Raw genomic sequence first — 16,947 nt, 5'->3', positions numbered from 1 at the left:
TGACAGTATTGACATAAGAGTGACATGACACTGTCAAGAACATGTCATAAACAAGTCATAAACATTTATGACAAATCATAAACGTTTATTGCTTCTGTCTTTAAGTGTCATTCGGTTTTTGTCATTACAAGTTAGGGTTAGGTTTAGGGTTAGAGTTAGGGTTAGGGATAGAGGTTAGGATTAGGGTTACGGTTCATGTGTCATGACAGTGTCATGTGTTCATGACAGTGTCATGTCATTCTTATGTCGATACTGAAGTAAAGTGTTACAGAATCTAGAATATATGAAAAATCCATTTTTTTAACTAAAGGGGGGGAAAATGAACTTTTCCATGTTATTCTAATTTATTGAGACCCACCTGTATAACAGAGGGCGAGTGAAACTGCTCGTCATGAGCACTGATTAAGCTCGGAAAGACACAGGAGGAGGATTTGATTGGCCTGGGCTAATTTGGGCTATGCTCCAGGGCATGGAATTAACTGACTAACACACATGCAGTGCAGGCTACAGACCCAGGAACCAAGCCCTCCATCCCCAAGATATAGCTGCTCCAAGTCAGCAGAAATAAACAAATCAGTCATTGAATCACTGCTTTGTAACTTTCATATCTTCTAATCCACATGAACAGATTGTGTGTCATTTGTGTACATTGTGCGCACAGTCAGCCTCACCTTCCTTACGATGGCGACGTCGTTATAGTTCTGTATGGTCTCTACCAGGAGGTGGAGAGTTGAGGTGAGGCACCCGGTGCATATGGACCAGAGCAGGGGCAGTGGGAGCAGCGTGTAGGTGGCAAACAGGATGAAGAGCACGTACCACGACTGGTCCTTCTCCAGGCCGTACACCAGCCCCCCCAGCACCTGCACCGTTTGGGACAGCCAGCTGGCCAACCCCGCGTAGCGCAGGTACGCTGGCGAAATGTTGCCCTTGCAGATGAGCACCATGATGCAGAGCCCAGCGCCCAAGGCCATGAAGAGGCCTGCCAGCCAGCCGTGAAGCGAGTCCACCATCTCCGGCGCCACGGCCAGGTAGATGATGATGATATGGAGCTTGGTGATGATGTCGATGAGGTTGGTGACCACCAGCGAGGTGCGGCGCTGGTCCGAGGAGTACTCCTGGTAGAGCTTCTCCAGGTCCTGTGACTTGAAAGTGTGGTGGAGCACGGGCAGGAAGACGCCGCGCACAGTCGAGCCCCAGCTGACAAAGAAGTCTGCGTCGCCGCCCGCGCCATCCATGCTGTTTTGCGTGCTCGTGGAGCTGCGTGCAGGGTGGACACGGGCGGCCGAAGAGCGGCGCTTGTAGGCGCCGCCGCCTCGCGCCAGCTTGTTGCGGATCTGCCGGTTGATGTCTTCGATGTATGCGTCGGTGACGATGATCTTGTGCGTGGTCAGCATGTCCGGGCTCGTCTGGCCCTGCTCACGCTGCTCCATGATGTTGCGCACGGCGTTCTGCCATTTCAGCTGCTTGCGCTTCTGGCTGGGCGTCTTCGAGACATTGGCGGCCGGCAGCGTTGGGGGAGGGGGGTGCAGCATCACATCCGTGAAGCTGTGGACTTCGTCCCCAGATGTCATGGTGAGACCTCACCTGAGCTCACAGAACACAGCTGGTCACAAGCTCTGTGGACACAGATCAGGTCAGCATCCACAGCAAGTTCACATGCATTACAGTGTTTACAAGATTAACATGGGTGAGGTACTATCACAATCAGACTGTCCATACACCTAACTGTTTACACAAAAACATTTTTCTTCAAAGATCCACAGTATCTCCTGGTTTAATTTGGATTTGCATTTTTCAACATGTTGCAGGGTAACATTCACATTCACATGATGAATGAATAGAAGTTCAAGTTCTTCATCATTTACCCCATGTTACTTGGGCAAAGTAAATGTGCTGTCATAGAACAATTTAGATAGAAAACGACAACCTTAATCTTATGGAGATGCTACATCAAAAATACACTGAAATGGCTAACCCATATATTTAGAGCACTTACCACTCATATACATTTGTGAAATGGAGCACCCATGAAGCCTTTCTGCTCCTGGTGTGGGTTGACAGAGCACAAAACTCAAAGAATAACACGCACTTTACTCTCATCAGCATGGTTAAAGAGTACAATACAGAGAACAATAATTTTCCATGGGAACACTCCATCTGCCAAAATCCTTTCCTTGGGTCCTCCATGTAAACAAGTGAAATATTATTCTTCCAAGAAAAAACTTCAGACCTAGTTCGGAGTCCTGGGAGCTATATTTGTCATCACATCCCTTCCACAAGAAACTCAGCTTGGAGCAAGATACACATTCCTTCAGTTCCAAGCATGCAGGCAGGCACACGGCGAACCACTTTGGCAGATTGTACTGTAAACTCGCTTGAGCCGCACCAAAGCTCCTCACGACGGCCCCTTAGCCGGAGCCAGATGGCCTGTGAAAAGCTCCTCTTCACCCTTTGGTCTCTGTGGTGGATGGATTGCAATCTGTCAGGTACTAATCCACATGAATAGCCCACCACCTTCCCACAGGAAGAGCGAAAGATGAGTTGAACAGCCTCCAAACTCACAGAAGACGCAAATGTGTCCCAAACAGAATGATCACTACATGCCTCCCTTTCCCAGTGAGCCTGAAATAGATGCAGAAGGTTGACTTATCTATAGAGGATTACCAACAGTCAGACGAAGCCATCCAGGGTAAGTCCAGGTGTGTGTGACATTTGTAAACAAATGGTAGTATGCTCCAAGATATTCAATAGCTCAGGAGTTACAGGGAGGGTTTTGAATCAGATTCTTGACAATCAACATAATGAGAAATCCCTGTGTTGTGAGCTTATGTTCACTCACCTCTGGAAACATCCTGATCACTCACTTTTGGAGTCTTGAGGCTTACCTGGGTTTCTAATTGGCCGAGATTTGTTGTCCAAGGATTGAGGACACTGACTGGGAGCGATGTGATAAGCCAGCCCCTGACCCCCTTTGTGAAAAACAAAAGCCATAGTTTCCAGTCTGATGCACTGGGCATAAGCTGGATCAAGTGCCTGATACTGATCAAGTTAATTACAATGCACATGAGGTCAGAAAGCAGCTAAACCAAGTCATCTGTACAGTATTGCTTGCAGAAGCTATGGGCGTTGTTTGCCAATGCACACCCTCCAAACAAAATACAGGGCCCTAATTGAATTGGCAGGCATAGTGCAAAGTCTGTTAACACATTTGCATGCATGAAATATAAATATTGTGTGGCACCTTGGAGCATTGAGCTGACACATCAATGTTATGCTTCAATGTCTTGCCGATGGTGTTAAATTAGCAAACTGATTTTACCAAGTTATTACATAGCTTTCGCACTCCATCCATCATTCAAATTAGAACCCACGGAGAAACGACATAGCAATAGCAAAGCTTGCTATTTCTTCTGATTCCTCTTAAGAATGCAATATATAGGCTTAATATATGACCCTGAAAATGCTAGGACTATCACATACCATAAGTGCTCAACAAGTGCTAGTTCACATCTAGACTGCAATAATAATTACTTAATCAGAGTAATTTTTTGATTGGCAGCGTAAATGAAAATAACTAATCAAACTGATTTACATCAAAGCCACTATCACCCTCGACTCCACACCAGTTTGCCTACCGCTCCAACAGGTTGACGGAGGATGCCATCTCCATCTTCACTGCACTTCACCCTCACTGGGCCTGTCTAAAAAGACACTCACATCAGAATGCTATTCATTGATTACTCTGCATTCAACACAACCCTTCTGTAATCATCAACATTTTGATTAGCTACTCACTTAATTCAAGAGTTCAAGAGTCTTTTGTCATCATGTGTAGCACCATGTTTTCACTGTGCACAATAAGAGATTTCTTTCCTCCGTAACTGATTACAATTAAAAAAAATTTGTAGCTGTTACATGTTTCTCCTCAATCCTGGAGGGGGGTATATTTGCATTTGCTCTTGAGGCTCAAGTGAGCAGTGGACAAAGCTCATTCTTTAATTTAGTTAGTTAAAACTGTATTCATTTATACTATAGTGCCAACAACAATCCTCATTGCCTCAAGGTGCTTTACAGAGATGAAGTCACTATCCACCAAGGTCTTGCATTATTTAGTTGTGCTGTCCTCGCCGAGCTTGCCCAGACGACAATGGATCCAATAGGAGTGCTTAATGTACAAACACTGTCCATCTGCCACTCAAGGAGGAACTTTCCAGAAGCCAGGTCTTCATCAGTGCAAGGAAAGACCAATACAGAGTGCCAGAGTGCCACAAACGTTTTGTTTAAGAGAAAATAACGACAGCCTTTTCATTTTGTGTTGCCTTTTCTGCCAATCTTAATGAAGACTGGTACGCTTGATGTGACGTACATGAAGCACAAAACTCAAAATGCAACTTTTGATAACATAAAATTTAATAGATCATATTTACAGCATACGCATTCATTCCAAAGAATTTAAATAGAACACACCGAGATATGCAACTTCTTCCAAAGTTCAGATAAATGGATAAAACTTACAAAAAAGATAAATACTTTAAGTAATTCATATTAAACAGAATAAATAGCTACTCAATGTTGTTGGTGCTCAAAGCTTCAACAAAACAGAAAAATAAAACAAGATGCAAATATTATAAAGAAAGATATTTCATGGTAGTGTTTCGACTGGATTATTGTACAAACAAGTACCACTGAAAGTCATCCATTGGCTAGTATTTGGCACTATTTCAACCAGAAAATTCTGACCAAAATGATATGGTGCATTCATATCGTATGCAAAAATGAAGCTCTGCTTAAAACATATTGTTTAACAGTACCAAGATTAGAAATAGTTTAATGTAAACATTGTGGAAACATTCCCTTGTTGGCACCACATTTTACTAACTTGGGAAAAATAAAAAGGAAGCCTGAAATTCTGTGGTAACTTGTACTTCAGCCAAAATTATGGCCCACCTATTTCAAAGGCTTAAAATGTAATTTCAAATCGTAGCTGGTGAGCTGGCATGTCCAAGTTAATAAGGGAAATGTTATTGTAAACGGTTATGCTTTCACAGCAACTTCTCTCACTGTTTTTTGTTTTTCCGAGGAATCTATCATTTGGAGAATACTATGATATCAGTTCCATTTTTAAAGGTCTGGAGTGAAAGTGCAGATTTGACGTCAACATCTATAATAATGACTGTCTTTCAGTTTTAAAATGAATATCTTTCTAACTACATAGATTTTGATACATCTGTGTAGAATTCGTGCAAAAGTGTAGAGGTCTTTCATTCACTTGTGGTTCAAGATCACAATACCAATTTATACAGATTTCACACCATATATAGGCTATATTTTTCTTCAATAAATAAGCATACTGTATATTTTCAATTTAATAACCTTATAGTACTTGCTGTACATATAAACACTGACAACGACTTACATACAAAATGCCGACTACCACAAGCACCATCTTGTGGTCACAAAACAGAAAATAACCAAGCAAAAAGGTTAGGATGCAGGAAATAATTACACAGTATTTGTCTGAGTGGTTGAGGTAATCGGGTGTTAGGATGGGTCGACATGAAGGTCTTTGGGCCGCCAGGAAAGGATTACTTTAAGCTCACACACAAACTGCAGGTAGGGTAACACCATTAGTGGTCTTCAAGCCCACAACCTTGCAAGATCACTCACGCACCTTGGGTAATACACTGGTAGTGAGAAACCCCTCAGAGAACTCCCATTGAGAAACTCAGCCAGTGTCCATTTTGTTAACACAAACATTTTGTCTTGATGCAGTGGCCAGTCTTTCTGATGTTGAAGTACCAGGATGCAATTTTCTCAGACTGAGATATAACTCAGTCAGAAAAAGTGAAATAATTCAGAGGCTAAACTGCTTGACTCAATGTGTGGAGTGAACAATTCAGAGCATGATTAGAGGGGCAGCTCATTCAGTTAGAAAAACGAATACTGCAGATTGCATGCTTCCTGTTCCTGTTTTAATGAGCACAACAATAAACTGCTCAATCATGAACCTCCACAGAGCTGACCAACACAACAGATATCTGTTTGCTCCAACTGTATTACGGTATGCATCACTTCCTATTTTACCTTTCTCTCCCAAAGGCCCAATCGTGTAGAGCAGGGGTTTTCAACTGATTGTGACCCCAGGGCCACCATTCTGACTAAGAAAGCAAAATGGGGACCACTACTCTATAGAAAATAGTGATTCAGGTGATCTGCAGACCACTGGCTGAAAACCTCTGTTGTAGAATGTAATAATACCAGTCTTGGCAGAATGATTAACAAGTCAGAACAGCAGCCCCAGCTTGATTTTAACAAATCAATAGGCATAATAGCTATATTTTAATTAAATATGAACTGAAATAACACAACAGTGAACCCTTGAGATATGAAAGGTATGGTGGCACATCCATGGTGATTTTCTGGATAAAAGAATGGTAGACCCATCCCATCCCCATCCCCAACACCCTCCCTCCTAGACAGTAATCCTGAAGAGTATTCAGATGGGAGTACAAATGGAACACGTTTCTGCAACCCTACTTGATGTTTTTGAGGAGTGAGGTGCGAGCGTTCACCACAGCCTTGAAAGCGTCTTCGCTGCCCGGTGCCACACATTTGTCTGGATGGAGAAGAACAGCCAGCTTCCTGTAGGCTTTGTTCACCTCTTCTCTAAAACACAGATCCACACAAGCAATGAGCAAACTGATACAGATAATACTAGTTGCATCAACACCTTCAAAATCAATGATTATTTCTTCACATGCTGTCGCTATTTCTTGGTAATTTTACAACATGTTGAACTACACATAGCTTCTCTACAGTTTCTAACTAAGTGAAAGTCAATAGTTCATTATCCATAGTTGTAGTTTATAATGTCCATACTGAACTTTAGGAATCAAAATGTCTGTTGCTCTATTCTCTTCTATGTTAAAAAAACGTAAACTTGAGCATCTCTGAGTGTTTGTTGGCCAATTGACAGCCCCTGAAACAGGATGAGAGCAAGTGGAGACTGACTGAGGGCAAGTGGTGTTCTAGAGACCAGAGATTAGTTCAAGACAGACTAAACAGGGCAAAGCCTATGATTCAATGAAAACAATAGTTTGTTGAACACTGTTGTTCCTGCAAGCGCTCTGAGAAGGCCATTGTTTAAAATGTATTCAGAGCCTGATGAAATTGATGTAAATAGAGGTTTCATTTACTTTTTTAACTTTATGCTGCGCTCAATGCCTTTTAATTACGACGGTATCTGTATACACATCAATGCTGATAGGATAGCACATCAGACACGCCCACCAAATGATGTGTATGGGGAGGAGGAGAAAACAAATGAAATGCTAATGAAGTGGAGAAGAAATAGAACAAGAAAAAACTGAAAGAAAGAAAAAAATCCACAAAGAAAAAGAGATTGAAATGAGAAATGAATAGGGGTGTAAGAATCCATATATATTTATCAATGCTTTAATCTAATAACAAACAATGCAGTGACATGCTTCCATTGACCTGTCTCATACACTTTGAGACATACGTGTTCATTTTCTTTCCTGCAACATTACAGGGAAGCTACATTGGGCGCGTAACTGAAGCGTTCCGTTCGCATTGCGTCTGCTGCAACAGTTAGCTTCCACTACAATCAATGGAAGTAGCTTCACCAGAAGAGACAGCGATTTTTAGCTTGATTGATCATGGGAAACACATAGGAATGTTAATATTTATGACCTGGTGCATCTGGACCCCTTATTCCTCCAATTCCAATATGACCACTGTCCGAAATAGCAGTTTTGGCTGTAGTATGGGGCCTTACACCCCATTGTTCGGGCAAATTTACCTACAAGCACCAAATTTGGCACGGATGCAGCTGAGGGCATACTGAAATGATTTAGCCAGGGCGCCTGAGCCAATGGTCCCTGAGACCAAGATGGTGGCCAAATCCAATATGGCCGTCGTCTGAAAGGGATTCGGCTGTAGCTTTTGAGCCAGATGAGATACAAATACAAACTTGATGTCTATTTTACCTTTTCTGACCATGTGAAACCCATAGGAATACTTACATTTATGATTGGGTTTATCAGGACCCCCCAAATTCCATAAATTCAATATGGACGCTGTCCAAAAAAATGGTTTTGGCCAATTTTGAACCAAATGCACTACAAATGAGGATGTTGTGTCTATTTTATGTTTATTGACCACAGGAACTCCATTGGCATATTTATATGTATACTTGTGTAAATCTGGACTCTGGAACCTGTATTCTTTTCAAGACTGTGGTTGAAAATCCTTTTTTACCACGACTTTTAAGGTTATTCTAAATGTTGATTAATTTCCTTAGGTGAATACATTTCAAAGTGTAATCATATAAAAAAGAATAAAACAATTATTATTGCAAGGCAATATTTATATTATGTCAAATTGTTAAAAGAATAATATAGTCAATTTGTCCAAAACTCTTAAAAGGTTTGCTTAACATAACTCTCACTCTCATTCTCATGGTCTCTCTCATGAATTCTCATTCTCATGGTCTATCTCACAATTGTAGTCATAAGAACAAAACACTTGTAGAAAAAAGTACACCTGGTTAGGAAGGAAGTTGGTAGGAAAGGATGCAGTTGGCTAAACACTGTTGTTGGTCATCTTCTGAGACCACAGGTGACCACCTGCATGGACCCATTACAATTTGCATACCGTCCAGAGGTGGGTGTGAAGGATGCCTTAATCTACCTGCTTCATAGAACACACTCTCACCTGGACAGGGCTGGCAGCATTATCAGGATCATGTTCTTTGATTTCTTAATTGCTTTTAACACCATACAGCCTATGCTGCTATGTGAGAAGCTGCGAAGGATGCAGGTAGACACCTCCACAACTTCATGGATTACTGATTACCTGACTGACAGACCACAGGTTGTGAGAATGAAAGGGTGTGTGTCTGAGCATTTAGTCAGTAACATAAGAGCACCACAAGGGACTGTGAAATCAATTAAATGTTTGGACGAATGTTTGCCTTCACCACCACTACGACTGTATTATCGGCGGGATGTCTGATCTGCAGCAAGAGGACACGCAAAATGAAATGTTGAAGACACCTTGAAAGTAGATCATTCTGAGAGCGCAGATGTCCATGAAGACCAAATAGCCTACCATGCCATGCAACATTGTGAAAGTTAAAGTTTGATTAGCCTAAGTTCTGGCCGGTCATTCAATAATAATAATAATAATAATAATAATAATAATAATAATAATAATAATAAAAAATGTACTTCCTAACCCTTGATTCAGGTAATGTTGATAATCTAATTCAGACCAATAGGCTGAATACTGCTTGTATTTAAATGGTTTAAATATTGTTGCAGCCCCCAGAAAGTTATTTTTTAGAATTTTGGTCAAAAATGGCTCTTTTGAAAGTAAATGTTTCTGACCCCTGGTATAGAAGCTTCTAGACTCTTCGCTTAGAGCTCTAATACCAGCTGTTTGTAGGTCTATCATTTGTGTGGAATGTGTTTGGGGCAATTATAATAATCAGCATTACTTATTAGCAATAAGTCTTTGCAATAGAACTTTTTATTTTAACACGCAGCTGAGGACTTGATTGACTATCAAAAATAATAAAATCTTCAGAATAAAGAATCAATATCGAATCGAATTGAGACATGATGAAATTAAGCAATTCCAATTTCAAGCAAACAACTCCTTAACTGTTCTAAAATAACTGGAACCTAAGGCCTTGCACTTATTGCTTTTCTAAAATATTTTCTAAAACATCTAAGATTTCAAAAAATAAAGGCACAGCAACAAGAAATGGAAAGATTTATTCATAGATAATCATTCTTCCACAAATAAATATATTTATTCCATCATAATGGTAGCAAAGGCGCAGCAGAGCAGCAGCAATGCTAATTTTTGTATCAATTTGTGGTGGCGATTAAGCCAATCATAATCAAGGACCTGTTTTCGATCCATTTTAGAATTTGTGATTTACAGTACACCCCTACTACAAAAGTTAAGATAGAGAAAGAGCAAGATGGACAAAAAAAGGAGAAAAGAAAGATGGAGCCGGAGAGCAATAGACGTAAAGAGAGAAAGAGAGAAAGAAAGAAAAAAAGAAAGATTGGCTTGGCAAGGCTGATTAATCTGGGTGGTGAAGCCTAAGTGGATTACGCCTGTCCTCCAGTGATTGCACACATGAGGACTCGGGAGGTGTCCTGCTTTTGCCACCGGCTTGCTGACCCACTGCTGAGTGCACTATTATTAGAGCTGAGAGCACGCCTGGGCAGAGCCTGAACTGGGGTTGGACACAGAGCCAGTTATGACTTGTCCTAGCAGCGGCTACCACAAACTTTCATTACAGGGTCAAAGCAGGACAACACAGCCCAAGACCTGCACTGTACGGTGGAATGCAAACTAGCTTAACTACTGCGTTCTCACTGAAAGGATGTTCAGTGATCCTGACCCTAGCCAGATGAATTTCGCTCCGCCTAGCTCCACTCATCCATCTGGAACCGATCCATTGAAGTGTTGCTTCAGAAGGCTGGGCCTAATCAAAAAATGCTTGCATATGATTGAATAAGCCACTTGTCCGTCATCTATTGGTGCTACTTCAACCACTCACATCGAAGCCAACCCGTGACGCTAATAACAGTCTCACAGTCGCTTCTACGCTATGTCACATCTATGAAACCCCCGCCCTGCGTCCTGATTGGCTGAACCATAAAATCGGTTGCAGAAATCACTCTCAATGGAAGAGGTCCCAGATGGATGTGAGTGAAGCTAGGCGGAGCTAAGCGGAACGAAATTCATCTGGCTAGGGTCAGGTTAGTTCAGTGACTAAACCATGGCCATCTCAAACGAAAAAAGTTACATTCAGAGATGACTGAGGAAGTAAATGGCATCTATTCAGTTTGGACTTACAGTGGTCTATAAAAAATATTCAACCCCCCCCCCTTGGATATTTCCCCTTTAACTACTTTTATAAATGGAATCAATAAGCCGAAGCATACTGCAAAAACTACACAGAAATGGATTAAAGACAACAAATGGAATGTTCTGGAGTGGCCGATTCAAAGCCCAGACCTCAATCCTCAAATCTGTGGCTGGACTTGAAAAGGACTGTTCCAACCTGACTGAGCTTGAGCAGTTTTGCCAAGAAACATGAGTAAAATTGCAGTATCCAGATGTGCAAGCCTAATTTAGACCTATTCACGCAGGCTTCATGCTTTAATTGCGGCTAAAGGTGCATCTACTAAATGCTGACTTGAAGGGGGTGAATATTTACACAATTGCTTATTTTGCATTACCGTATTTTCCGGACTATAAGTCGCACTTTTTTTCATAGTTTGGCCGGTCCTGCGACTCAGGTGCAACATATATATATTTATATATATGGTTTTTTCCTCTTCATGAAACATTTTTTGACTGGTGCGACTTATAGTCCGGAAAATACGGTATATATTTTTAATTAATTGATCAAGATTCCATTTATAATAGCAGTAAAAGGGGAAATATAATACTTTTCATCTAAGTAAGAAACTAATATTGAAATAGGTACATTTTGCATGAAGCCTGTAAAATGAAGGAGAAATTGACAGCATGGTTGCTGATAAGACTGCCACTGGTTGCTGATAAGACTACACTTACGTAGATGGTCAGATCAATATCCCAAGTTTGATTGACTTGATGATATACTCCTATGAAAAAGTGTTCCCTTATGATCAGGGCTTGCTATTGGTCAGTTAACCACATCTGTTCCACAAATTGTCAGTCAGTATGGATGTGTTTTCACGGAGATCTACAGCAAAATGTATTTTGGAGGCATCAAAGTAAACGTCTAGGTGGTAGGCTACTTGTCTTTTGATTGCCGAGTTGTGGGTGCAGCTCACTAACTCCAATCTTGTATCATCTTAATAATCGTCTTGATTGCTAAAAATGAACACTGTTTTGAAACATGTAGTCAACTCATAGCAGGAGCTAGCTAAGCTTATGACAAACTTGACCCAGCAGGGTGGCAGTGGCTCAGGAGGTAGAGTCGTCGTCCAGCAACTCCCCCTGACCCTTTCAAAGTGTCCTTGAGCAAGACACTTAACCCCAGTGCTCCCGATGAGCAGGTTGGCACCTTCCATCGGTGTATGAGTGTGTGTGTGAATAGGTAAAATGTGATGCATGACAATGTAAAGTGCTTTGGGTGCTCGCAAAAAGCGCTATATAAATGCAGTCCATTTACCATTTAGTTGTAACACGCTGTTATAACTAAGCTACTCATATTGTGCAACGATATTGCAATACAAAAAAATGTGCCTATTAGTGTTAGTTTAGTTTGTTTTTATGATGCTTTGCCTTTTTGTGGATGACAACTGGATGCAAATATCCACATTCTTCCCCCTTCCTACACAAAACATCTGCTAGCAGGTCGCACCTGGCCCCCTGTCCGTATCTTTGACACCCCTGATACATAACATACATGTAACAATATGGTAATGCATGCCTATTTATAATGTTGGCAAAGACTGGGGATGACTATTGATATCCCTGATAGCACAGGGGCGTTGAATCCACGTTGAATCAACCTCCGCCGCTTCAAACAAACGTGGATTCAACGCCCCTCAACGCCCCTTTGCTATCTGGGATGCTGCCAGTTAGTGAACACTCCTTGAGCTTGACTTCTGCATATATACAGCACTCACAACCAGTCCAGAGAGCTGGCGGCATTGACCTACCGTGTGGCCCCTGGCTTCACCCCCAGCATATCCCAGCTGTCTTTGCTGTTGCGGATGCGGCGGATGGTGTCCGCCTGCTCCTTGGTGAAACCTGCGTTGACCTCTGGTGTTGGCCTCTTCCCTCCGTTTTCACACATGTCCGTTATAGACGAGAAGAAGGCCTAGGGTGAACAGAAAGGGGAAACTATACATTAGAGCAGCCGCCGATTTCATATGATCTCACCATCAAATCTACCCACTAACAACCTAAAGAAATACTATAGGTAGCAAGTGTGAGGTGTGGTAGAAATAAGTAGTAAATAAGTGCAGAAAAGGAAATAAAGATAAGGAGTTAATTTTTCCATGCACAAACCTGAAACATTTCACTGATGCCCTCGCCACTCTGTGCAGAGGTCTCAAAGTAGTGAAAGCCTCGACTCTCAGCCCACAGCCTGCCCTCACTCTCGTCCACCACTCTCCTCTTGGTCAGGTCCACCTGCAGCCACAAGCAGCAACCAGCACACAAGCAGTCAATCATCATCTCAGCATCCTGCACAACTACACATGAAGGACCCTTCCCCTTCAAAGAGTTACCAGCTCTATATCCCACTAATATAATATATATATATGCTTCAATTGAATTCATCTTATTTCAATATACAGGTCCTAAATGTAAAAGCCTTATATAAATATTGTTTTGGAAAGTTTTTTTTCCTTCTTCCTTCAAATTGACTTGACAATCAAAACCACAAAATAAAATTGATTCTGATATGCATTTATAATGATACTGACAAACCTCCACTTCCACACTTGACATTTGTCAAGAAAACAATTTGGTATAAAATAAAGACATTTCTGACATCCATCTAACCTTGTTGCCACAGACAACAAAGACGATGCTCTCCATGTTCGCCTGGGAACCCATCTCCTGCTTCATCTCGGTCAGCCAGCTGTCTAGGGCATCGAAGCTCTCCCTCAGCCCCACGTCATACACCAGGATCACCCCCTGGGAGTCTTTGTAAAACTCATTACGCACCTGAGACAGAGAGATACTACTGCATGACAACAAGCAATGGAGAAAGACATAACTAACTCTCATTCACTATTCACACAGTTTTTGCATCAAAATCACATGAAAATGTTGTGCTTTCAACATGTATGGGAAGCCCTGAACACACTTAACTTTCTAAACAGAAAAAGGCACATTCTCAAATGAGAACCTTCAGAACCTAGAGTCACCTAGAACCTAGAAGGCTAGTCACAAAGCATGACCCCTTTCGTACACGAGTGAGAAAAATGGGATTATCAAGATAACTGTGTCTCAGGCATGATGTAGTATGCCTCATTGTTGGGCTGTATGATGCCCTCTTCTGGTGTGTGAAAGCCATTTCATATTAAGAGGGTGTGTACTGATGGGATTGCTCATTGCCGATGTACCGATTGGTTCCACAGATTCAGATAATCAAAGCAGCCTCTGCAGTTAAGAGTATTGAAAGGTTGGCAAAGATTTAAAGTAACGATGAGCACATTATGATTGCCGTACCGACACTGGACACTCCTCGACACTGAACACCAAAGATCTTAGAGCGGAGCGCTCTATAATCTTTGCTGGACACTCACTGACATATGGAAAAGGCCTTAGACTCACAACAAGTCAAGAGAATGCTTGCTACCGAACTAGATAGGCCTGTACCTCCAACTCTTAAAACTGATTAATAGGATAGTTTTTTAATATTTGCCTATATTCCCATGATCCAATTTTATATAGGAAAGTTTGTCAATAGTTGTCCATTATCTGATGATCCTTACTATTTATCAAATCTTTTATTCTTTCTTTATTTAACCTAATGAATAGTTGGTGATCCCTCAGGATATTGCTGCACAGGTACAAGTTGAGCAATTAATGCAATTTCATTATATGTTTTACTATAGTATGCTATGTATATGACAAATAAAACTCATTGAATCCTTAAAACAATATTTTTCTTTACTGCTCAATAAACATTCTAAAAGGTGGGCACAAAGCAACATCGAATACAGTGTAATGACTGAAGAATTTGCTGGTTATTTGTTGATGTCCTCATCAAGGGTTTGTGATATGTTTGGATATGTTGCTGATCTGATCATAAACAGCCAAAGCCACAGCCTCAAAAGAGGATTAAGTTAAGAATTTGTTTGTATTTGTAGGTGCCCACAGTTGCAGTTTGTGTGGTTATGTTGCTGATCGGATCATAAACGGCCACAGCAACAAAAAGGAATGACTGAAGAATTTGTCAGCATTTGTTGGTAGAGAACCCATCATAAGTGTGGAGAGGGGTAGGTCTGGGACGTCAGACACCACTGTTGACCCTTCAGGACGTGTTGTGGGCCTACTTCGACGAAACACAGATGGACGAAGGTGCCTGCTTAATAACCCCAGTGGAACACTCTTGAAGGCCGCTCTGTTGATGCTTTTTCCCTGCAAACGTTGCTTTGTTGGTGATTTGGTTTTTAATGGTAACTAGGCTTGGTTGTTCATTGGCCACTGTAGGAAATCCTCTACCTATAGCACTAGGAATTGAACACCTGTCTCCAGAGTATATCTGGAATTAAAAGGCTTAAGACTTTGCATTCTGCCCATCACTCAAATTACAGCCCGAAATGTTACTGCTTGAGGTCAAAAATGAAAGAAGTGCTCTTACCTCATAGAAAAAAGGATGCCCTGCCATATCAAAGATGTTCACTTTAATTTCACGGTCACGGACTTGAACCCTAAAGCAAAATCATACACAATCACTGAAAGTAGTTTACTAGCCTGCATCAAACCTTATTATCAATCAAAATTACTCTGGTGTCTAGGTTTACTTCCAAATATGTTTAGTTCTTAGCTCAGAGATAGTTAGGCGGCAACTTACTTGGTGACCCCATAGTCAATTCCAATTGTGGCCAGGTATTTGGGAACAAACCTCTTCTCGCAATAGCGTTTAATGATACAACTCTACAAGAAAAAGAGGACGCAAAAATAAAAAAATAAAATAAAAACATCAATGTTCAATAATGCAAATCGATACCATGTAACGTTACAGTAAATATTACACCTGTGATGTGTTGATTCGATGTTATAAAGGAATGAATGACTTAACGTTAAACATATAAGTTACAATTTCATAACGTATCATACATGGCATGGCTAAATAATGTGATCATTTATTTAGGGCTATTGATTATATGGGAATTTTGACATTACGTGTTGGTTCTCTTCACTAGTGGAGCAGTCGTCTAATGTTACGTTACTTTCAACCAGCTGGCTGGCTGACCATCAACAAACGTTATTATCACTAACCATGCTAACATGGTCTTACCTTTCCGACTTCAGCGTTGCCCAAGCTGATAACCTTCACACGCAATGACTTCTTTTCACGTCTCTTTTGCACATTTGTGTCCATAATGACTGAAATTAAATTTTACAGTTTACAGTTCATGAGCCTGTCTGTTCACAGAGACTGCTTGCTAACTGGTTTGGTTTGGGCAGCAGCAGCTGTTGTCGTCGCCGCTAACGTTAGCTGCTACGTTGGACGTAAACACTCGGTTTACTGGTCTATTAAGCAGCTAACCGCTGAAAAAATGACGTTGGTGAGCAAGCACAAAGATTAACGTTACCTCAATATATGCTGGGTGTACAGACCATAACAAGAATAATACATTACGCTAAATAAGGGGTAACGTTAAACGTTAACAGCTGCTGTAGCTAGCAAGCTGAAATGGTCAGCAAGCGCTAGCTGGCTGTCGCTAACATTAGCCTTCACCGCTTGAAGAATGCCAATATTCTTATCCTTGCCAGCAGATTCAGCATCGCGTTTGCAGCTAGAAATCAACTGAAGCAATCTCAGCTCATGGCATCAAATATTTGCATCTTCCACTTAATCACGACCTATCCTTATACACCTTAAGAGAAAAATCACAGTACTTGAACCTGGATATTAGATGCTTTCCCACATCATTCACGGAAGTGGGAAATCTATCCGTTCCTATGGCAACGAAGACCAAGCCAACATAATAGCATACGTTTTATACACGTTTACAGATTCGTCACAAAGTCTGAATGTAGTTTCCTGAGCCCTTCGTTTTCTTTTCCAGAGTTGAAGTTGAGGGGAGACAGAGAGAGAAAGAGAGAGAGAGAGAGAGAGAGGGAGGGAGGAGGGGCAGAGGGAAAGAGGAGGAGGGTCAGCTCTGAAAGAACTCTAACAACTCTCAAAAGTTGCTGGCAGCTGAGCTGTAAATGGGATCA

The 16,947-nt window shown here is 41.3% G+C and overlaps 2 protein-coding genes across 4 annotated transcripts in view; both read right to left on the bottom strand.

Annotated features, from left to right (window-relative positions):
* The window catches only part of LOC143139212 (adenylate cyclase type 8), a 35,961-nt gene extending 34,390 nt beyond the window's left edge, over window positions 1-1,571 (bottom strand). The window contains exon 1 of the mRNA XM_076299815.1: window positions 672-1,571. Coding sequence (XP_076155930.1) covers window positions 672-1,571 — 900 coding nt within the window. The remainder of the gene's footprint in view (window positions 1-671) is intronic.
* A 2,827-nt stretch (window positions 1,572-4,398) lies between these two features.
* dnajc27 (DnaJ (Hsp40) homolog, subfamily C, member 27) lies at window positions 4,399-16,829 on the bottom strand. 3 transcript variants are annotated; one of them, XM_076299672.1, is made up of 8 exons: window positions 16,627-16,829; window positions 16,022-16,110; window positions 15,575-15,657; window positions 15,362-15,431; window positions 13,552-13,716; window positions 13,054-13,176; window positions 12,702-12,862; window positions 4,399-6,666 (listed from the first exon to the last, which is right to left on the bottom strand). In XM_076299672.1, exons 2-8 carry the CDS (start codon window positions 16,103-16,105, stop codon window positions 6,534-6,536), a joined length of 819 nt encoding a protein of 272 aa, XP_076155787.1. In that variant the 5' UTR covers window positions 16,106-16,110; window positions 16,627-16,829; the 3' UTR covers window positions 4,399-6,533. The 3 variants fall into 3 exon arrangements, with proteins under 3 accessions (XP_076155787.1, XP_076155786.1, XP_076155788.1); XM_076299671.1 differs by having other exon boundaries at window positions 16,633-16,829; XM_076299673.1 differs by having other exon boundaries at window positions 16,725-16,817.
* Window positions 16,830-16,947: the final 118 nt, after the last annotated feature.

This window comes from Alosa pseudoharengus, unplaced genomic scaffold, assembly GCF_046254945.1.
Source record: "Alosa pseudoharengus isolate Yale_2024_CS ecotype anadromous, Long Island Sound unplaced genomic scaffold, YU_APseudo_1.1 YU_APseudo_1.1_scf_22, whole genome shotgun sequence".
Classification (NCBI taxonomy): Eukaryota; Metazoa; Chordata; class Actinopteri; order Clupeiformes; family Clupeidae; genus Alosa; species Alosa pseudoharengus.
Note: the sequence above shows the minus strand (reverse complement) of the source record. Positions and strands in the feature narration are given on the sequence as shown.

Coding starts and splice junctions, on each gene's coding strand:
- dnajc27 (XM_076299672.1), bottom strand. CDS start 16,105: ATGGACACAAATGTGCAAAAGAGACGTGAAAAGAAGTCATTGCGTGTG. Junction 15,658..16,021: donor GCAACGCTGAAGTCGGAAAG/GTAAGACCATGT, acceptor TTTTTCTTGTAG/AGTTGTATCATTAAACGCTA. Junction 15,432..15,574: donor ATTGACTATGGGGTCACCAA/GTAAGTTGCCGC, acceptor ATTTTGCTTTAG/GGTTCAAGTCCGTGACCGTG.